Genomic DNA, 22,252 nt, shown 5'->3' with positions numbered 1-22,252 from the left:
TATATATATATATATATATATATATATATTCAGACCCAAACATGTCAGCAAAACACAACTATCCTGACATTCAAAAAAAATTCATTTTCTGTGCATTTCTCAAGGTTCTTGCTCTTTGTTTTCCTTCGTCAGTTAGAGTTACATATTATTTCTTGAGATAATGGGTATAAAAATGACTCCATTTATTCAGGCTAATCGAATTCTAAGGAGTTCTTCAATCGGGTGTGGCAATGCCATATTCGCCCTTGGATAGCATACACGGTCGGACTACGTTGGGTGTGGCATGACATCATCGCCCTTGGAATGAAAACACGGTCGGACGTTGTCGGGCGTGGAATGCCATCATCGCCCTTGCATAGCATGCAAAGGGTCGGACGACGTCGGGCGTTGCATGCCATCATCGCCCTTGCACAGCATACACGGTCGGACAACGTCAGGCGTGCCATGCCATCATCCTCCTTTGGCAGCACACCCAAAAGGACATTGCACAACAAAGAGGATATGTTCATTGATCATCCTGAAGAAGAGTTTGTCTTTGATCATCCGATTGGTGGTCTTACAATGACATGCAAAGAGGATATGTTCATTGATCTCACTTACCGCTTGAGGAGATTATGAGTAGGAAAATGGTGCAAATTTGCCCATGAATTTTGTTAAGTAAGAGGATAGAAATGAGAGAGTAGAGAACAATTCCTTATTTTTCTTAACTATTTTGTACTAATAATAGTAAACAAAGATCTAATTTTCTGCTTGTAAAAGGATATAGCCTAAGTTCTACTTGAAAAAAAAAATTCAAGTCACTTGATTAGAAAACTCAAATCTTTGTATTGGTGGATGTTAAAATTTCTAATTTTACAAGTTTGACATACATTATAAATTCCTTTTTAGATTCCACGTCGGGTCTAAGAGATGTTTAAACGAATTAAATCTAGTCAAACCCCCAACCCTAGAATAGTTAAGGATATTTTCGTAAATTTATAAATTGCAATACAGTACGATACAATCAAAATAAACAATTAAAATATTATTTAACAACAACAAACAATATAGTCTAACCAAACATTGTATCTACCATACAATACAGTATAATAGAGTAGAATACAATACAATACAATGAAACAATGAATAACAATGATCCAAACATAGTGAGAGGGGATTTTTAAAAAAAAGTGACATTAAGGTTTCAAAATAAATGGGTGGTGACATAAGTCTTAAGTATTGGGTGTATGTGACAATTATGTGATTAATGATTAACGATTGTGGAGTTGCCCTCAAGTTTATAAGTTGACAGTTTGGTCCACTGAATTAAATGAAGGGTAAAAGGGTAATTTCATAATACCTAATTTAACCAACTTTTGGTGGAAATTAAATGAGGGGTAAAATGGTAAATTGACTATATCAAACCTAATTTAACCAATTTTGGTGGGAAATATCGAGCCAAAAGAGTAAATAAAAGCTTTTTCCCCCGCCTCCAGCCGTCGTATTTGTCCTCTTCTTTTTCTTCTGCTCTCATCTTTGCTTGCTTGCTTTCCGTTCTTCTTGCTCTCTTCATCTTCTTCTTCTTATTTTTGTACATTGCGGGTCTTCGCTGATAGTGCTTGTGTTTTCTTCTTCTTGAATCAGTTTTTTACCTAATCTGTAACTGGTGGACCAAATTTCGTTTAAGAGTTCTAATGATTACAGTTCAGAAAGATGAGAGAGTATGGAGGACTGAAGAGGAAGAGTAACAACGGTAGAGGAAGAGTAATGACGGATTTCCGAATTTCTAAAGAAGAAGATGAGAAATCCCCCAAGGAAGGAAGAAAAGAAGAGAGAGAATAGACGAGCAAGATGAAAGATTTTTTTCTTTTAAATGATTTGATTTGAACAATAAAAGTGTACTTTTTTATATTTATAAAAAAATTAAAAAGTTTTGAAAATGTAATTTGATCCCATAATTAGTTAATTATATTTTTAAAATGATTTGACCAAACTCTTGGTCACCCTTTCCCTTAATTTTAGAGTATAAGAGTTCAGTTTGACAAACGATGAAAGCAAACAGCATACACATTTTGCCAATTCAAAACCAAAACTAATTTGTGTACCTCTACCTCATTTTTATCTCATCCTTTTGCCTCTCTCTCCTATAAAAAGAAATTCGAATGGAGTAAATTGGGATGCTATAAATTGGAGTTCTAGGCTATCAAAATTGAACTACATTTTTGCAGAGATGTTTGGAGTTGGTAAAAATGGTGGAAGAAGGCATTTCATTTCCATGTATTGCTTCAAACTTGAACTCTCTTTTTCCTCCACAACTACACCCAATTTAATGCCAGAATTTTTAGTGAATTCACTTGGCTTCTCCACAGAGAAAGCCATTTCTGCTAGCTCCAAGGTAACTTGCTTGAAACCCGGAAACAATAAGCCTAATTTAGTTCTCAATTTCTTCAAACAAATCGGTTTAGACAACACCCAGATAAAAATCTTGGTTTATCCGGCACCCACATTGTTGTTTGCTGATGTGGGGAAAACCCTTGAACCCAAAGTTAGGGTTCTTCAAGAATTTGGTTTATCTGGGTTGGATTTAGTTAGGGTTATTTCAAAAAGTGGACCTTTTCTTAGAACAGGTCTCGATACTAGGATTAGACCTAGTCTTGAATATCTTAGGAAGTTATTGGGTAAAGATGAGACTGTAGCTAAAGTTCTTAAGAGATCTCCTGCATTGCTTCATTATCGTCTCGATAGAGTAATGGCACGTAATATATTGTTTTTTCTAAATCATGGTTGTTCCAGTTTGGACCTTGAAAAGCTTATTCTTAGGAATCCGATAATTTTTGTTCAAAAGCTTGAGTGGCTTGAGGATATAGTCCAAAGAGTGGAGAAGGAGTTTTGCATTTGTAGGGATTCACGGATGTTTTATTATGGAGTGGAAATGCTTTCCTCGCTTAGTAAGTCGAGTTTAGAAATGAAACTTGGAATTTTCAGGAGTTTTGGTTGGTCTGATTCTGATATTATTACAATGGTGCAAAGGCTTCCTTTATGTTTGACTACATCTGAGGTTAAGCTCAGAAATGTATTGAAGTTTTTCATGGAGGAGCTTGGGTATGAATCTAGTTACATAGCGAGGCATCCCACACTTATAATGTTCAGTTTGGAGAAGCGGGTCTTGCCCAGGATTAAAATCTGGGAACTTCTACAGGAGAAACAAGTGATAAAGAAAGTGCCATGTTTTTATACAGTTATCAAGTGTTCTGAGCGGGAGTTTTTAGAAAATTATGTACTTCCCGTAAGGGACGAGATCCCTGAGGTATATGAGTTATACATCAAAAGCAGAAACTAAGATAGAGTGAGCTTATTGTTTTCTCTCATACATAGATTTCTTGGTTTACAAACAGTATCCACTGAATGTTTTCCAAGCTAACGGTGAGACCATTACTGTTTTTAGTTTTGATTGTATTTCTGGCAGCTATTGTGCCAACATTTTACATTCATTTTTGAAACTGGTAATTGAGGACATTATCTTTCCGAAATTGTGTCATCTTTTTTTGGTTTGAAAACAGAAAAAGTGATTATTCTTTTGATGTTTGGAACATCAATGATGTGATTGCATGTCTTAACGAGGGCGATTCTTGTTTATTACTGATAATGAGGTATGATTGCTCCTTAAGACACTGATACATGAACCGGTGAAGTTGATCAAATACTCCGTGTTAGATTGAATCTTGAGATAAATTCTCTCTTTATTTATAGGGAAAAAAGGGGGAGAAAAGCTTGGATATCTAGATGCTTGATTTAGCGCAGCCGTGTCACTTTGCCCTGCATTTCACAATTTTTAAGTACACTCTAATGTTTGGCACCTGCTTGTCACGGATCTGATGTAATAAGAGAGAGAACCACAATCACAAAAGGACATAACGGATGCAAGTCACCTTAAATTGGGTTAACCCGTGGTACCTGAGGGAGAGAGAAGAAAAAATGAGAGCAGTTACATTAAGCTACAACAGTGTCAACAATATGAGATTTATTTTCTTCCTTATTGTGACAGCACTTGTTTCCAAAATCTTAACTTCCTCAGAGTCTTTCATGAACCTGGAGAGCATCTACTATGTTGAGAAAACGGCACGTAATTTCTTTCAACCTTCTGTATTTTTCTTGGTTAAATACCATTGCATAAACTGACATTGCATTTATTTCAGTGTCTGCTTCTCCTATTGTTTACTTAAATAGCTATCTTGCGCCTATGTTAGATTCTGCATAATCCATATCAGCCAAGTTCCATCTCATAATTTCCCTTGTTTCATTATAGTGAATTTTTATCATTATATTCCCTCTGGATGCAGTTGACGTTTGTGTTGTAGGTTCTAAAGACTCCTCAGTACCTTCATTTTCTTGGATAACTTCAGCATCATATTCATTTCATTATTAGAAGACTTATTCTTTTCATATGTGTGAAGATTACCTTGTGATGGTAACCATAATCTTCATTGGCATTTTAGGTGTTTCTCGGTTCTTGATATACTGGTTAGTGCCTTTTTGTGCGTTTTGACTCAAGATTACTCATGATGTATTGATTTCTTCACTCTTCTGAAATCTTGCTTAAGAGTTTTGAAGATGAGGGAAGGCCCATGGCAAAGTCATATTTGGTTGATTATAAAATTTCTTTCAACATGTGTTGATCATATCCGTGTGTATTTTGGTTGATTGATTAAAGGTGTTTAACTTTGTGGTTATTAATTGACAGTCTGGTATAAACATTGAAGTTCAGAACTAGAATTCTAACTGGGGAAACAAATCACTCTCTTTCGTCCCTTGACTCTTGTCCCCCTAGAGTAGAAGAGAATGCTTGTTAGCGTACAAGAAATACTGGTGATATGGTCTCTTTACTTCGTAACAGCAAAGAGCGTACACATAGCTGAAGTTGATTTGGGTTGAGAAATGAAAGTAACTCATAAAAATGCAGGTCGCTGTGGGTAGAGATTCAGCCATGATCAGGGTACTCCATAGCCTCTAAATCTCTTCCATGCTCTATACTCACTGGTTTACTTCTCCCTATCAACTCTAGTGCACTGGTTTCTGTTCTTTGAGGGGCCAATCAAGCAGGGGGTAGCTTCAGGGTGTTGGGCTGGAGGTTCTTGGGAACCCAATAACTTGTGCGCTGATCCTGTTTTAGTATTAAGAAATCCAGCAAGTTTATAAGAATTACGAGTTGGGAACTCATAAACGAAGTGTATAATTGATCTATTGGCATTTGTTAAGCTTTACTCCCTTCTTGGTTGAGGTTAGAATCCCCTTGGTCACCATGTAGGCTTTTGTTGCCTCCCTTAATCTTTTAATTTGATATTGGTAGAAACTCACAAACTAAAAGTTCTGGATCCGCCTCTAGGCAATCAGTAAGTAAAGAAGAGCTAAGCTTGTGACTTGGAGTAGGAGAATTGGTTTTATAGGCTATTTACTATAATTTTCAAAAATTATTATTATATGGCTTTTTTACAAAAGATTTGCGAAAGGTCATTTTTTCTATTTATTTTGTAAGTGGGCAAGAAATCTGAATTTCGGAGCAGTTTTAGGACTGCCTTTGTCACTCTCAAAGAAACAAATATCCTATCATCATTAAGAGTTTGTCATTTTCTTTCTACGTGATTTTCAAAAAAAAATTTCATGTCAAACTTTAACAGTTAAATCATACAAATAACAATCAATAATTAATAAGTCAATATCTTAATAGTTTTGTATTAATTTAGCATGTTAATGAATCGATAATCGATAAGCTAAATTAATGAACTTTAAAAATTAAATCAAACTAATCGATAATAGCTTTGATAAGCGTTCCATTCCTAATTCTAAGGTTGTGGATTCAAGGGATTGGGAGGGGTTTAAGAAAAAAGAGAGAGAGAATAGTAGTTTGACTATTTGATGAGTTGATTAGCGAAAATAAGCTATTAAGATGTTTGAATTTAAAAAGTCAATGCATTATTAGTTAGTTATGCACGTTACATATGTGGAGTATTAGTTATGTGATATATGAACATATCTAACACTTTCGTATGGATTATATTATAATTAGAAAATTATTTAAAGATTGAAAAAAATATTTTTATAGGATGAAATTTATGTTAAGATGATGTTATGTAGCGTCTAAAATATATTAGGAGAGAGATTAATGTTGAAAAAAATAATTTATCTAGCTTTAGAAATGAAATATCAAATACAAAGACATTGAATAAATAAGATAAATCGAGTATCAATTGAAGAAATCTTTTTCTATCTTAATTCGACCACAATAATATAATTTTATAATTTAATGATCTTAATTAGTAGAACATAAGTTGTAGACTTTGTCTCTTTAGCTAATATTAAAGTTTGAAGATAAAGTTTGATTATTCTTTAACAGGAAAAGGCTCAAATATTTCATTAAACTTTCAGAAAAAACTCATTTATGACATCAGTTAAAAGTTTGACTCATTTATGCTATTATTATTATTTTATTAAAAAAATTGAAGTTTGACTCATTTATGCTATTATTATTATTTTATTAAAAAAATTGATGACATGACCAGATTAGAATTAATCATGTGTCAAAATGGTTTTGCAAGATCACATTAAAAATTAATGACACGAATGAGTTTTTTCTTTGATGGTAATATCATAAATTAGTCAAACTTTTATACATTTTTTAAAAGATCGATAGCATATTTGAATCGCACTTATCCCTTTTTTAATTTAACGTAAATTAAAATCAGACACACAAATTGAGTAGGACTTTTGTTGTTTGGTTTGCTTACATGTTTGTACATTTGTCTGGATAAACAATCTTCTTCTCCTTCCCCAAACAAAACCCTTTCCAAATTGAGATTGACCTCCATAGAAGAATCCACAGCTTCTCTTTCATAAAAATGGCGGATCTTAGCTCACAATCTCAGCTCATCCCTAACCTCCCAAACGACATTGCCTTACAGTGCTTAGCTAGAGTTCCACGTTCCCATCATCCCGTTCTCTCCCTCGTCTCCAAATCTTGGCGTTGCATCCTAAGCTCCACTGCACTCTACACCACCCGATCAATCCTCCGTACTACTGAAACCTTCCTCTACCTTAATATCCGGGTAAACTCCACTTTCCACTGGTATACTCTCTTCCACAACCTTACTTTCACAAACCCAGAAAAACCCAGAAAGCTTTTTCCCCTTTCTTCAATACCCACTAAGCCGATTGGACCGGCTTATGCAGTTTTAGGCTCAAGAATATATGTGATTGGTGGGTCTATTGGTGATATTCCATCGAATAACGTGTGGGTTTATGATTGTAGGTTGAATTGTTGGGAAATGGGTCCTAGAATGAGAATTGGTAGGGAGTTTGCAGCAGCTGGTGTTGTGAATGGGAAGATTTATGTAATGGGTGGGTGTGTTGTTGATAATTGGGCCAGGTCGATGAATTGGGCTGAGGTTTTTGATCCAATGACGGGGTTGTGGACTGCGTTGCCCAGTCCGATTGAAGTTAGGGATAAGTGGATGCATGCTAGTGCAGTTGTGGGTGAGAAAATGTATGCAATGGCGGATAGGGGAGGAGTGGTGTATGATGTTGGGGGATGTGAATGGGGGAGTGTGTCGAAAAGGCTTGATTTGGGTTGGAGGGGACGGGCGGCAGTGGTGGGAGGGCTGTTGTATTGTTATGATTATTTGGGTAAGATTAGAGGGTATGATGTGAAGGAAGATGTGTGGAAGGAATTAAAAGGGGTGGATAAGGGGTTGCCTAAGTTTCTGTGTGGTGCCACAATGGTGAATTTTGATGACAGGTTATGTGTTGTGTGGGAAGGCAAAGGGAGGGGTAAGGAGGTTGACATTATGTGTGCGGAGATCGAAGTGTGGAAGGATAAAGATGGAGGGTTGAGTGGGAACATTTTGTGGTCGGATATGATTCTTGTTGTTCCTAATGGTGCCTCAATTGTGCAGTGCTTAGCAGTTGACTTGTGATGATTACTACAAACAAGGTGTGGTCATTCTCAAGCTTATGCTAAGTACTTTATTGAACTAGCATGCGATCAATGATAATTTGACTGTTCGCTGTTGTCATTTTATCTTATTTATCCTTTTCAGTGTTTGGTGCTTTTGCTCAGAAGCTAATGCTTCTGATATATTAGATGGAATCCACAATTAACTTACTAATATGTAGTCTGTGGATTGTGTCTGTCTGCTTTCTGTGGTAAATGTGCTTATTGTGTTCGTAGCATACCAGTCATTTCTCTATCTTGTTTTGGTAGTTCCTTTTTTTATATATAAACACTAGAGGAAGAACTGTGTATTAAATCCAAAAGTAAGAAAGAGGTAGAGTGGTGTGGGAGCGTAACACTAAAATACTCTTAGTCTTAAATTTGTATGGATACAATGTATGAAAAAGACAATCTTTATTACTTTCCACTCAAATGTGTGGAAGAGGAATTACTGTCAATTGCAACAGTGAACAAAATCACTTGTTTTTATATGCAATAAGATGGATAAATCAAGAACTGATATAGCTTAGCATTTTTCCCCTGACACTTTCATGTGCTGAACATTGTTTTTCCTCTTTCTAAGTACATTATTTTTCTGCTGTTTTTTCTTAATAACAGATTTCCCTGTTAAAGTATGGGTTAAAGTGATGGTAGCATCAGTGGTTCTGGACAATAGATATCTTAGTTGTAATTTTGCATTAATTATCCTGTTAATCTAGCCTGTACGGCAACTTCATTATATAAGAAGTTTTAATGACTTGGACATGGAACCATTAGTCATTTGCTCAAAAATTATGCGGCCTGTGTTACTAGACGACAATGGGAGAGATGCTCAAATCTGTAAACTTTTCTGTCAGCGGTTGTTACAAAAGAATATTGAAGCAAGTAGGAAGATGGGAGGAAGAATGGCCTTGGAAAATTTTTGTTACCTTCAAAAATAAATTAAGAATGACCATGAGAAATGATTTGTTCTATCATTATCTTATTCTTCAGTTTTAATATTATTGTTGTTTCTTTTACTTTGGCTGTCTTGATTATTATTGTTGTCAATACTTTTCTTTTTCTTCAATATTTTCATCATAGCTTTTTTACTCTTGTGCTTCTCAAAACTTTTTTGAAAAAACACGTCTCTTGAGCCAAGTGTTTTTCTAAAACAGCCTCTCTGCCCATAAAGGTAGGGGTAAGATCTGCATAACCCCACCCTCATTATATATTGTTGATTCGATGTGAGTTTGTTAACTTTCATTATATGCTGAATCTCTTTGAATGGAAGGCTGATAATGTTCTATGCAGATTGAAGGTGCTGGTCGTGCATGCAATGAGCTTTCTTCTCAGATGCCCGCTTGTTTGGGTTGCATCATTATGCTGTGGTTGTCTTTGAGAGTTCAATATATGAGTGCACAAATTCAGATACTTGCAGGAAACTTCAAGTCTGAACCCTCAAGAATTAATATTTCAAAGATGTTGAATTGTTTCATTTGCCATTTTCCAGATAGAGTAAGTGCTTCTGGTTCAACTTTCAGTGCCAGATTGAGCAGCTGTAAATTGTGAGCTGTGTTTAAAACACAGTTCTGGAAAGTTGCTGCGTAAATTCTTGGAATAAATTTGTGTAACGAAGATAGTGAGCAAAAGTTTGTATTTGTGCATGAACTCTGTTAGAAAAGGATCAACAAACTTTTAGACAAGAACCTAACTCCATGGCTGTTTGAGTTGCAATTCGGCTGAGGTTATGAAACAAGCCTAGGTTGTCTGCTCCTTGCAGATTCAAGTGCATTTGTAACAGCCATGCTGTATATTGTGGACGTCCAAGCTTCATGTTCGAAATACTCAGTTATCTTCAACAACAACTAGTAGACCTCAATCCCTAGTTATATTGCTTGTTGTCCATGTCACTCAATTTATCCCATCTCTGTCCAGAATATAGTCTGTTGTGTTTAAACTGGGAAAATACTACTGGATCTGAATTGTATAACTTTCATGTATTATAATGTCCCCTTGCCTAGGTCTATTTTGGTACTTCACTTTAACATTGTAATTCCAGTATGAGTTTCTTTGCGATGTAAATGAATTGCGTAAACTACGCATTATATTGCTCCTACTTTTCAAAAATGTCATGAGGTGTGCGTCACATCCTCCAGAAATGCATAGAGTTTACAATTTGGTATACAGACTTCCTCCTTCCCCTATCTCAATATTTATATCTTGTGGTATAAGTTTGAACGGTGGTTATGTATTGTTTAATAATATATTGTTATTATTGATAAATTGTATAGCTCTCCATCATTACATAAATATCATACATCTATGACTTGAATAATAAACCCACTGGCTACAAGAAAAGTAGGTAGGATTAAAAGTAACGATGTGATTATACTAAATTGATCGTTAAATAAAATGAAACTTTTCATCCTTTTATATGATATGATACAATAAATTTAAGTAACAATTAAAACGAACATTCTATTAAAACTAATGATACCTGGATCAAATGTAACTAGTTAATTGGCATCCATTTCATTAAAATATTCTCACAAAAGAAATGAAATACCACTTCATTTCCACTACCATGGCTTAAACTAAATGAAAAACAGCTGATCTGTGTGATGTTAATGGGAGCTTGAAATTATTGGAAATTTGGGTATTTATTTCTGTCACAAACTTTGAAACAAACGAAATAACTAGTGAGTTTGCATTCTTAGCATACAACAATTGGACGCTTAGGATACACTACAGTTCCAAAAATGGTTTTGATTATGTACAATTACATAACAGAAACAAAACATTACCAAAACCTCAATTGTCTCGAACACCTAAAATCGTACCCTGGTCAAGAGAGTAGAGCACCAAACCATTGACCTCCACACGATTGGTAGTGAAAAAGCTTATAGCACAACTACGCTCTTTTGTGTCTTTAAGAAGTTCTCAATTTGTATAAGAACCTGCACACATGCATACAATGAATGTAGTTTAGACCAGAAGTATATTGAATTTGGCCCGACACTTAAGGTCTATTGACATTGTATATGAAGCAATGAGCTACTGAAAGAGCGTCAAGAAATGCACAGATGCACATGCACGCACAGATGGAAATTCAAAAGAGAAAATCGCTTTCAGGATGTCAAGAAATATGTACTAGCAATAACACGCGTGCATGCAAAGAAGTGCAGAAGCTGAGAGCCAAGAGAGGGTACAGACCTCTAAAGTAATTTCAGCAGGTGTAATATGGCAGACATCTTTTTCCCTTTTCAATGCAATATCTGCAGAAAAGAGACATATACATCAGCATACAGGCCACAAAAAGTAGCATTCTGAAGAAGATTGTGTGATGCTTCGTTAAGAAAAATTAATTCTCAAAGAGAAACTTATGGACAAGAAGAAGAAAAGAACGAGGAATTCATACTTTCTAGTGAAACCCTGGCACTTGCATTGGCATAATTTTCACCCCTCGTCTCCATTAAAGTAGTTAACCGCTTCAAAGTCTAACCAAAGCCAAAGAGGTATCAACAGGAAGAACTAAACATGTCTGTTTTGGTGCAAGACATACAAATCAAAACAAGAAATCCAAACAGCCTATTGGAAGGAAAAAACTACCGTATCATAAATGTCTCCTGATTCTTCATGTAAAAGGGGGCGAGATTTAGTTCCTTCCGCGGTAATTCTCTTGGCCAAAGCTTCTAAAGGAACATCTAACCAAACACTAATACCCTTGTGCATATGCCTCCTGAGAAAATCATTAATAGCAGTCAAATAAGCATATGTCAACAGAAAGCCACAACACAGGATCAAGGAGTTGCAAAAACTTCACTAATGTAATCTGATTCACGTACCAATTAATGGGACGAACAACTGCACCTCCACCCGTTGAAACAACAAGCCGATGCATCAAAGATAGTTTGTGCAATACCTCAGTCTAAATAAAAGAGATATAATGAAAAGCCATTTATTATCAGGAAAGAAGGGAAAACAAACAATCAACTCAATGTTATCCACAATAAAAAATTGTTCACTGCATGGAGTAGCATTTGATATTTTAGATTTATATGGATATTATAAATAAAAATTGCCGAAAGAAGGCCATGAATGATACAATGAAGAAGTGACAGAGTTGGCTGAAGCAATGTAAGTGTAATGTGTCGAGAAATGGCCCATATCAAAAAGTCCCCAACTTCATATTTTAATTTCTAATATTCCAAGTTACAAGAGCTTTTAACGTTCCAAAATCCTTGTTGGAATTTATAAAATTATGTCCCCTACAAAATATAGGTAATAGTTTCTTTTTGGTTATTATGATTCATGAATAAATACATCGGTATTTGGTAAAGTTGTTACAGAGGTAATATACAAAGAGTGTACCGTACAAGGACTGGATATTGCTTTTATAAGTAAAAAATGTTACCGAAGAAAAATATAACATAAAAAAACTGTTATCCATGAAAACTTGTCATTTACACAAGGTCTACTTATACTTAGGTGCATCAGATTAAAAAGAAATCTAACCACAAAAATCATGAGGTGTAGTTAGTCTCCGTTAGCAATTTTCACTTTAATATGCAGCAGCAAGAACAAGTTAAAGCAAAAGAAGAAATTTGTACCACTCCTAACCTCATTATCCCTGAAGAAGCTCTCTCCACGAAGCTCAAAGATTTCAGCTACAGTAATTCCACCAACAGCCTGCTCTATCAGCCTGTCACTGAAGAAAGGAAAAAAAGAGAATAACTCACTCTTATTAGAAGATACAATCACCACAAACTGGAGTAGAGGTTGTCAAAGGATTGTTAATGACAAGATGGAAGCTAGGTACTCGAGTTTCACTAATCATGTCATTACTTAAACAGACAGTCCTAACAAACTGTTGAAATGACATGTCTCATGAATCTACCATTTCCAGAGAACAGAATCCAAAAAATGTAAGTTATTTAAGCTAACCAGTCAAAAAAGGAATATCCCAGTGTTTCTGCCAAAATCCGGCCCACAGTTGTTTTTCCGCAGCCCATCATTCCTGTAATTAAAGAAGTTTGTATTATCTAACAGGATACCAAAATTGGATAAGCATTTACATAAAAGGCTCGTAAATATAAATGAGATCTAGCAGGATTTGCATGAGCCATGATCTATTTAGAAAAATTTATTTAAGCAAAAAAGTCATAAGTGAACTGACCAACGAGGTATACACATCGTCCATCTAGATATTCTTCAACTTCTTCTGCTTTATTCTGGAATTAAAATGAAACTTAAGCTATCAGAAGCCAGTCCAATACACAAAGAGACATCTTATTTATGCTTGACTTTCTTTGAAAACAGAAGGGACGGAAAAGGAGACAACTATATTTTTTTCTTTGCTCTTTGGTTAAAGTGAAAGGGGAAAGAAACGAAGGAGGAAAGTGAATTTAGCAACTTGCTCTCATTCTTAATAGAAACTAAATGATAAATTCTCTGCAACTGTCACTTAGTGTTCTCTTTATATATGCTCGTTCCCCTTCTTTTTCTTTTCATTTTGAAAGTTTCCAATTAAGGTAGATCTCCTATTGACAAAGAGATTGAATAGATAGGCAACGTGAAAATATATGAACAGACATGAGAGTTCAATACAAATGTTAGATTATCTGGGTGAAAAAGGTAAGGGTGCAAAAGGACATATAACTATACCTTTAATGTCTCGATTTCATCAATTGATGCAGAGAAACATCCTGACTCCAGAACTGAAGCTATAAAACAACATTATAGTTTAATCAGAAATCGATTAGCATATTACTATGTTTTAGTGTTGAATTTGCTTATCCTGCTCCTTAATTTTGTGGTGATTTTTTTTCACTTGCCTGCTATTAGGTAGTTTTAGGTGCTTCCAAAAAACATCCATGCATGAAAGGTATAATAATGGGCATATAAATAAACAAAATGAAAATACCCCCGCCCCCTCCTTCCCATCGCTCTCTCTCTCGGTTGTCAAGATTTATCATGGAAGAAAACAAAACGCAAAACGTGTTGACATGCTTTGGTTGACAGGGAAGTGCTGCAATTTGCTGAACAACTGTATAGGAAAAGCAGAACCAACAACAGGTTTACGTATGTCATGAAAGGCATCTGGAAGTGTACTCACTTCTTCCTGGAGCCATATAATACAATTTAAGTACAGAAACCCATCGAAAGTATGATACTGAAATTCATTGCCCTTTTTTAATTACAAGCATGCTTGTAGAGATAAAATCATCCTTGGTGAAATATTTGCTATCCAAGAGGACACTAGAACTTCACAGATATATAATTATAGAAAAAATAACTCATATTTACTACCCAGGGGAAAAAACAAACAAAACCTAATTGCGAGATTAGCTCCTATTAAGCAGCTAACCATGCCTGAAATTTATAGCTGACAAAACTTGAAAGGCAACATGAAGCTCCCAAAAATAAGATACAATACTGGAAAACATGATCGGCTTCCTATCCAAATATGTTTCAAGTGGATCAAATTTCAAGTGAAATTCCTACATCAATTCTAAGTGCATTTGTTTTGAGAAAAAGTATTTGCATTTTTGGGCTTGTTTCTTTGTGATTCCAGAATGAATAAAGCCCACACCTCAGTCCTCACATAGAGTATCATAGATAAACAGCAATACTAAGTTATTCATCATTCTCCCTAAGAACGTACGCTGGTTGACTTCTAATTTAGAGTTCTAACCTTTGGGTTCATAAAGACCTGTCAACAGACTTTTATTGAGGACTTCTGGTATTCTAATTTTCCAACAGACTACCACCTTGTCATCTGACAACACTGGGTAAATTAATTTATTCCACTGAGTTAAGCATTGGTAGAATTGGTGCAAAGCAACGTTACTTTCACTCAGATGTCAGTAAATTACAGGTCAAGGCAATTAATAAGTTTTTGGAGATTTGAAAAACTTCATGTGCATCATGATTAATTGTTCAAGCGAGATGGCAAGAAGGTGGAAGCACATGAGACCAAAGAAGAACACGAACTGCACAAAGAAAATTACAGTCCAAAAAACAAAGCTTAGTTTCAACGATCCCAAGTCTAAGGGAGTAAACGACTAGACCTATGTGTGGAGAGTAGAAGAAAGTGTTGCACCAATCAAGCTGGCTGCACCTTCTCAAGACGCATGTACTAGGCCACCGCCAAAATTCTCTCCCACTTGAAGGAAAGTTTTCAAATAAAATCAGTTGATACCCTTAGTTGTACTTGTATATAAGTAGTCAACATGATCAGCAATTGGGAGCAAACACCAATATATTTTTATAGCAATGGCTTTTAACACTAACAAGCATGTAATTATTTTTCACCTTCTTCGCCTAATGGGTTGCTGAGTTTAAATTATTGATTAATACATGCAACTTTCCTGAAGCTCCTTATGATGCAAAGTTCAATTAGGAATATTAAAAGGTACAGAGAATGAGAAGAAAAGACAGTTCATTATTATCTATTCCCTCCAAAATTCTAATGAGAAGCATTTCAATTTTAAACAGAAGCAGGAATGATAGTTAAGTTCAACATTTCCCCACATGAAGTCAGTTTAATATTTCCCTTGTTTTCTTTGGACTAAGAAATTACCAAATGAAATAGGTTGACCATCCCATCTTTTCATGTGTCTACATTTTCAGGCGTGGAAAGAAGAAAAGGTAAAATAAATTATACAAATGAGTTGCACATGGTTGCGGAAAGGGGAATATCATCAGTAACAAAGAGCCAGATGTTCAACCGCGTGGAATTTAGCTGTTCAAGGGGAAGTCCTAGTTGTAATAAAAGGTTATCTTAGTTATCAGATCAACATTCATTCTCATCCAAAGAATAAAAAAAATGAAGGAAGAAACAAAGGGGAATGGGATCTTAGGATTTCACCAGAAATTTGACACCAAGTAAACTAGTGTTCTCAAACATTTCAACCAGTATTCAAACACATAGGTATAACGGGGCACAGGCTCACCTACACGTTATCCACAAAAATGCAAACTACTCGAAGTCTGCAACAATCAATTGCATGATTCAAGCATACCACACACAACTAAAACAACAACAACTACTACTACGCCTTAGTCCCAAGCCAGTTATGGTTGGTTATATGAATCCTCCACATCCATTTGACACCATTTGGTCCCACTTCATTCCACTGAATGTGTGTATGGGTGTGTTTATATACTCACATCTGAATGTTGCAAGCATACAATGAACAACTACAATGTCTTGTACTGAAATGAATCATGAATATTTACGGAATACGGGACTGCAAAAACTAGTAAGTACCTTGAACATTTTGAGGAGAACATGAAACTTTCAACTGTACTCGTCTATCAGAATGTGCAGCTTTTCTAGGCTGTAAATGGCAGGATACAACTACCCGATGCCTTGGTTTTTCATTCCACTTCTCAGAGAAACGCAACAAACCACTCGGTTTCCTTACTACCTTATCGGAATTTATCCATGAGGACAACTGAAGGCTCTGCGAAACTCTAGCCTCCATAGTCTCTACTCCACCAACACCACAAGAAATTTTTTTAAAATTAGAAAGAGCTGAAGAGTGCACTCTATACTGTCAACAAGCTTCTGCTGCCTGCTAATCCAGATATTCCAAGAACTCACAATTAATTACCTCAAAATTTACCCCAAAAATAGCAATATAAAACTTTTAAAAGAAAAAAAATCAAGATTTTGCTCACCAAATTTCTAATAGGGAAATAAGAGTAAAAATAACAAACAAAAAACGGAAAACATGAAAGCCATCATTATACTATAGTTCCGGTTTGCTTGTTTCTAGTCCTCAAATACTACTCTGCCCCATCTGGCCTCATTCAGCTATTGTTCCTTTATGGCTATTCCCTATTGGTGTAGCTGGCTTCATGTCTTCCACATTTCTTACCCTTAATCTGAAACACCAGATAACATCGGATAGCGAAAGGTGGGTCTTCATTGTGGCTTCTATCTTCCTATTGCAACTTACTCTTGCTTTGGTACTGAGCATTTACTTATTCAACGTCACAGTAAACCTATGAAACTATTGAAATGTGTCTAGGGTCAGTTTGAATATGCCATATTAATCACAGATAAAGGACATTGTTCTTCATATCAACTTGACTGCAACTATGTTTGGTCATTGGGATGGAACTGTATTCATTCATTTTTGACGATATGCAATACTTTCTCTGTCCTAATTTGGATTTCGAGAGTCTAACAAGACAATCCTTGACCGTGATTTATTCATATGCACTTAAATTTGTTATTTCTTGCGACTAAAAGTACTTTTTATGTAGCTGCTAAATATGTAAATTATTTTTCAAAAACCTTAAAGATTGTATACCCGAATTCATGGTCAAAACAAAAACTTTCCGACTCTTGAAATCCGAACTATTTCATATAAATTGAGACAAAGGAGTAATTTAGTTTCACTTTCACGAAAAAAAAATTGATTGTTCCTTGTCTCTATTTTTTGGATAATTAAACAACTGAACAGCTCAATACTCTAAAGCACACATATATATCCAATGCATCAAAAATTGAGAAATTTCTTAACTTACCCTCATAAATTAACTTCTTAAACAGGAAAAGCTTAATCCAAATAATAAAACTCCCACTAATTACTCTAATTCAGCCTCTTCTAACAACCAATTAAGCCCAAAACAAGAACAAAAAAAAAGGACAAATTTTTACATCTTAAAAGAAAAAGTAGTAAAATTAACAAAACCCCACACTAATTTCTTAAATGTTAATTTCTTCTACAACCCAAAACAGAGCACAGAAGAAAAAAATCTGAATTAAATCATTCTGTGAATTGAAGAATTAGGAAAAAAAGAAAACATACCTTGAGCAGAAGAGCAATGAAAATTGGAACAACAAGATTGGGAAAAAAATGGGACTTTTTTGGGGGTGATTAGTTAGGTGAAGTGTTCGTTTTAAAATGATAATGTATATAAAGGTGTTATGTGTTAGGTGAGATGATAATAATTTTGTGATAAAAAGAAAATATATATTTATTTATTTTGTTTTTGGTCATGAAAATATATATAAATATTTTTTTCATCATGAAAATATATAGTATCACTAAAATGTTTATTAAGCTTTGAATAATAAATTATTGGTAATAATTTGGATTGACAATTTTTTTTTAATTTTGGTTAGATTTGACTCATCGTGATAGAGTCAAGAGTCAAGATTTTCGTAAAATGATTTGAAATATAAAGTATATTCATGAAAAGTGGAATGAGTTCGATATTTATCATATATATATATATATAAGACATTGGAGGAGATGCAAGTGCTTTTGATTATTTTAAAGAAGCTGTATACACTCGTGTTAATAAATATTATTACGGTTCGAGCATTAAAAATTGTTACAGTACATTATTTTTATCAAGTAGTCTTTTTCTTGATTTTATATGAACGCATAATACTTTATACTTTGTTTAAGTTAGTGACAATTAATTTTTTTCACAAGTAAATCAGATGAAGATATTTATAAAATATCCCTAAATGTTTGGCATAAAGCTTAACTTTTTCGCTTAGATAACTAAAATTGACCCAGAAAACTAGTTTTCAAGTTGACCCTTACCAACCTGCCCAACTTGACATTGTTAACTTTATGCAAATGCAATGCCAAATTATGTCACAAATAATAATATACCTATCATAAAATGAATTTGGAGAGAATGAAGTATACGCAGCCGTCAAAACGAAAATATTACATTGTTCATAAATTCTCTCCAAAATATATATATATATATAATTTTCAACGAGTCATTTCCTTACCAACTTCACAATTCACCTAATGGGTAGGTGATAATTTTGGGTGGTTGTTGAGATATTGCTCCTTAACTTCGTAGAAGTTGAATGATGTTATACCAATAAAAAAAATAGTTGAATGATGTTGTCGAATATTCATCAGGTCATAACACCAATTAGCACGACAAAGTGAAAAGAGACTAGACTCATTTCTCCCAACTTTATCGACAACATCCATCTCGTTTATTTTACTCTCAAAAACATATAAACAGAAGGGTGTCTTGTCTTCTCTAGGGACTTCCATTCCATCTCGTTGACTGCTAGACGACAACCTTGAGTGCAAAAAGGAACCAAAAGTAGGACATTATACAACCAGTTAAAGCTATGATAGCAACTTATCCAACCATCCAGGGTAAAGGAAGAGTTGAAAAGAATGTCCATTTCTAAGGACATAGAAAAAGGGCATAGAAATGAGCTACAAGTAATGTTACATTCAAAAACATAACCAATAGAAGGTTATTGTTGTTGCTCGAAGCCATGACTGGACAATAATGAGGGAAGACCATTACAACTCTCAGGCTTCCAAACCTCTTTGATTTCTATGTTGATATATATCGCATGCTGGTTCTTCATCTTCTGCGTTGATCCCGGTAGGGTCCTTCATCTTCCTGGTCTTTCAAGAGGCCTAGGAAAGCAAGAAACCCGAAAAAGAAGAACCCACCTTTCCAATTGCCTCCGCCACCCCCACCTCCACCTCCGCCTCCATCATCATCTCGAGGGGGGAACCCAGTCCCACCATCATCCAGGTCAGGAGATTTCTCCTTTCCTGCATTCGGACCAGACACATCAGCATTCAAATGATAACTTTTTTACACTGTCTCTAATTCTTTATAAAGTACAAAAATAGCTTGGGGATCTTTTGTTGATAAACATTACTGAATATCATTGGTTAAGTAGGGCCAAACTGATCAACGATCTTTTTCTAGCGCCAGGACGGAATGCAGACGCTACTAGCAAATTGTTCTATTTCCATCCATTGTTCTACCAATTGCTAGTAAGAGCATGAAAAAAGATTACCTTGAACTGGTGCAACGGTAATGGTCGATGATTCCCGTGTAACCGTCTGTGTCTGTCCTTCAGCACATCTCGCATTCTGCAGTGATGCAAGAAGAAAGGGTCAAACATAAATGGCTAATAGCAATATAGTTTAACTTCAATGATGTAGGGAACAGAAACACCAAATGTGGAATGCACGATTGCAAGTAGTAGCTAGCGGCATAGGAGCCGACTCGGCATCAGCGAGTGCAACAGCATCAAGAACAACAATATACATTTTAGTAATCAGTTCCTATTTCCATTGTCTTGCCTGTAAATCCATGATTTTCGTTTAGCCTTTCTAGGATCAGGCTTGTATTAGGGGGTCTAAACACTTTCAAGTAATAACCAAACATAAAATCTCCACATTTTACCTTCTCAAAAAGATATAACTCCAAATGTTATAGATTCATATATCTACTAACAATAACTAGCAAATAGAGAGCTGATAAACTTGATTTCGGGGTACTCGTTTTAGTAAATGCAGTTGATTTCAATAAGCTGACTGCAGGATCTGCTTGGCATGCGGAACTACATATACAGAGACATACCGTAAACCCAAAACCAGCTACTTGCAGTAGCATTCGGTAACTCGGAAGCTTCTCACAGCAAAATTTGCACAAGATTAATATAAAAGACATGACAAGTAGACCCACTAGGATCACTAGAGGTATGTAATTAGCTGAACAAGGCACTGGAAGTAATTATACAAAAAAAATACTAAAGAGACTGATACCAGAGCAGAAGAACATATAATTGAACCACGCTTTTGTTGAGCAGGACATATCAATCGTCTTCTATTGTTAATGAGCTGAGACTGCATGCCAAGCGGATGGAGGACAGCAGGAACTGATGCTATTGGCTTGAATTGCTTCCGGCATTGATCCCCTGCTCTCACTGTGACAACAAAATCTAATGATTAACAACATAGTAAACATGTGTTACAGGTTTGAGTAGCAAATCTTCAAAAGGATTTAGCCAAAACTGGATTTAAAGTATCAAATGTCTTCATGGCATTGTTGTCACACCTTAAATGTGAAGTTTAATTAGATTATTAAAAAAATGAAAATATCAATAGATTACTTCAAAACCTACACACCATCATATCACGTTAACTAGAAAATCAAAGAAAAGAATATTTTATTTTCATTTTTTTCCCTTTTATCCAAAGAGTTAAAAATAACACCAAAATTCGAGCAAGTTAGACTATAGATCATAAACCAAAATTTTCACTTCTACAGTCTGCAGTATAAACGTATTATATATTTGACATGAGCCTCAAATGAAGTAACATGGACGATGAGAACTCATATAGTTGACCACAACTTGTTTAGGATTAAGGCATAGTTGTTGTAGTTATTATTGTTGTAGTTATATATTTGACAGTGAGTGGGTGAACACCTATTTGTATTTTCATACGGAAATAAACGAAAGCTGGCACAGTCCAAAAATATATGCAGAACAGCAACTACAATATGACAAGAGGATCATTACTTAATGTGACGGTCTTAACTCCTACGGGCTACAGCACTTACACAGCAATTCAGATGCTCTTACATCTAGTGTGGCAAAGGCTTCTCGGTGAGCTAACAGCAAGAGATGCTGATCTATTTAATTATAACAGGATCAAGAATATGACAGTTTCCCAGTGTGATCCAAAATTGCATGGAGACATCAATTCTCACATCCCTCTTTTCTGAGAAGGTAACATGTATATTCATAGAATCAAGTTATTACTTGTATCCAATATTTACAATTACAATTTAAAACAGACCTTGATCATCTTACAAAAATTCAAAACACCAATGCTAACATTCCTTCATAAAACATGTGAACGTACCAATTAAAAAAGCCAATCAGGGATATATACCCACATACATACCTATTGGCAAAGTAGCCGCACTCATGGTGGTACTGGCAGTTAACGACATCTCTTAGCAATAATCTGGATCTTCCTGAAATCAAAAGGAAGATAGATTCAACATGCAATTTATATAGGATAAAAATTGCACATGCAAGACAATATCATGAAAGAAATTGTTTTTTTCACGAAAATGGAAAACCTTCCTTGTCTTTGGCACACTACAAGTGTTCTCGGTTGGCAAAATGGACAAGGATGGTAAGGTCCACTATATAAACTATGACTTCATTCAGTTATTTAGGTCATGTGTTTGAAACCCAGAGTGTGCTTGGAATGAAGGAAAACATTTTCTGGAAAATGTTTTCCAATTTTCCCATGTTTGGTTGGGATAAAAGTTTTGGAAAATGTTTTCCAAATCAACTCATTTTCCTCAAAATTAAGGAAAATGACTTCCCTTCAAAAATTAAGGAAAACATTTTCCATAACTCTTCTCCAATTTCAAATTACATTTTTTTTTTGGAAAAAACATCAGTCTAAAACAATATTTTCAATTTCAAAATTTTATTTTTTCACCTAATCCTTGACTCTCCCCCCACCGGCCAGCCCCCCC

At 35.1% G+C, this 22,252-nt stretch overlaps 4 protein-coding genes across 5 annotated transcripts in view; 2 read left to right on the top strand and 2 right to left on the bottom strand.

The window, feature by feature from the left end:
* The first annotated feature begins 2,209 nt into the window (after positions 1 to 2,209).
* Positions 2,210 to 5,226, top strand: LOC107017892 (transcription termination factor MTEF1, chloroplastic-like). Its single transcript, XM_027916608.1, has one exon. It carries the CDS (start codon positions 2,210 to 2,212, stop codon positions 3,317 to 3,319), a length of 1,110 nt encoding a protein of 369 aa, XP_027772409.1. The 3' UTR covers positions 3,320 to 5,226.
* Positions 5,227 to 6,743: 1,517 nt separating this feature from the next.
* LOC107017893 (F-box/kelch-repeat protein SKIP6-like) lies at positions 6,744 to 10,120 on the top strand. The gene is made up of 2 exons (XM_015218177.2): positions 6,744 to 7,963; positions 9,257 to 10,120. Exon 1 carries the CDS (start codon positions 6,873 to 6,875, stop codon positions 7,944 to 7,946), a length of 1,074 nt encoding a protein of 357 aa, XP_015073663.1. The 5' UTR covers positions 6,744 to 6,872; the 3' UTR covers positions 7,947 to 7,963; positions 9,257 to 10,120.
* A 438-nt stretch (positions 10,121 to 10,558) lies between these two features.
* Positions 10,559 to 17,884, bottom strand: LOC107015740 (shikimate kinase, chloroplastic). 2 transcript variants are annotated; one of them, XM_015216133.2, is made up of 11 exons: positions 17,770 to 17,884; positions 16,218 to 16,524; positions 13,610 to 13,668; positions 13,122 to 13,176; positions 12,890 to 12,962; positions 12,566 to 12,653; positions 11,791 to 11,873; positions 11,555 to 11,684; positions 11,364 to 11,442; positions 11,159 to 11,220; positions 10,559 to 10,902 (listed from the first exon to the last, which is right to left on the bottom strand). In XM_015216133.2, the coding sequence occupies exons 2-11, from the start codon at positions 16,432 to 16,434 to the stop codon at positions 10,846 to 10,848; spliced, it is 903 nt and encodes a 300-aa protein (XP_015071619.1). In that variant the 5' UTR covers positions 16,435 to 16,524; positions 17,770 to 17,884; the 3' UTR covers positions 10,559 to 10,845. The 2 variants fall into 2 exon arrangements, with proteins under 2 accessions (XP_015071619.1, XP_015071620.1); XM_015216134.2 differs by having other exon boundaries at positions 16,218 to 16,527; positions 17,770 to 17,856.
* Positions 17,885 to 18,818: 934 nt separating this feature from the next.
* The window catches only part of LOC107018352 (protein YELLOW LEAF 1, choloroplastic), a 6,439-nt gene continuing 3,005 nt past the window's right edge, over positions 18,819 to 22,252 (bottom strand). The window contains exons 2-5 of the mRNA XM_015218816.2: positions 21,664 to 21,736; positions 20,518 to 20,678; positions 19,764 to 19,839; positions 18,819 to 19,512 (exon numbers count right to left, since the gene is read on the bottom strand). Coding sequence (XP_015074302.1) covers positions 19,316 to 19,512; positions 19,764 to 19,839; positions 20,518 to 20,678; positions 21,664 to 21,712 — 483 coding nt within the window. The 5' untranslated portion in view covers positions 21,713 to 21,736 and the 3' untranslated portion in view covers positions 18,819 to 19,315. The remainder of the gene's footprint in view (positions 19,513 to 19,763; positions 19,840 to 20,517; positions 20,679 to 21,663; positions 21,737 to 22,252) is intronic.

Source organism: Solanum pennellii, chromosome 4 (assembly GCF_001406875.1).
Source record: "Solanum pennellii chromosome 4, SPENNV200".
NCBI lineage: Eukaryota > Viridiplantae > Streptophyta > Magnoliopsida > Solanales > Solanaceae > Solanum > Solanum pennellii.
This window is presented reverse-complemented; position numbering and strand designations above follow the sequence as displayed.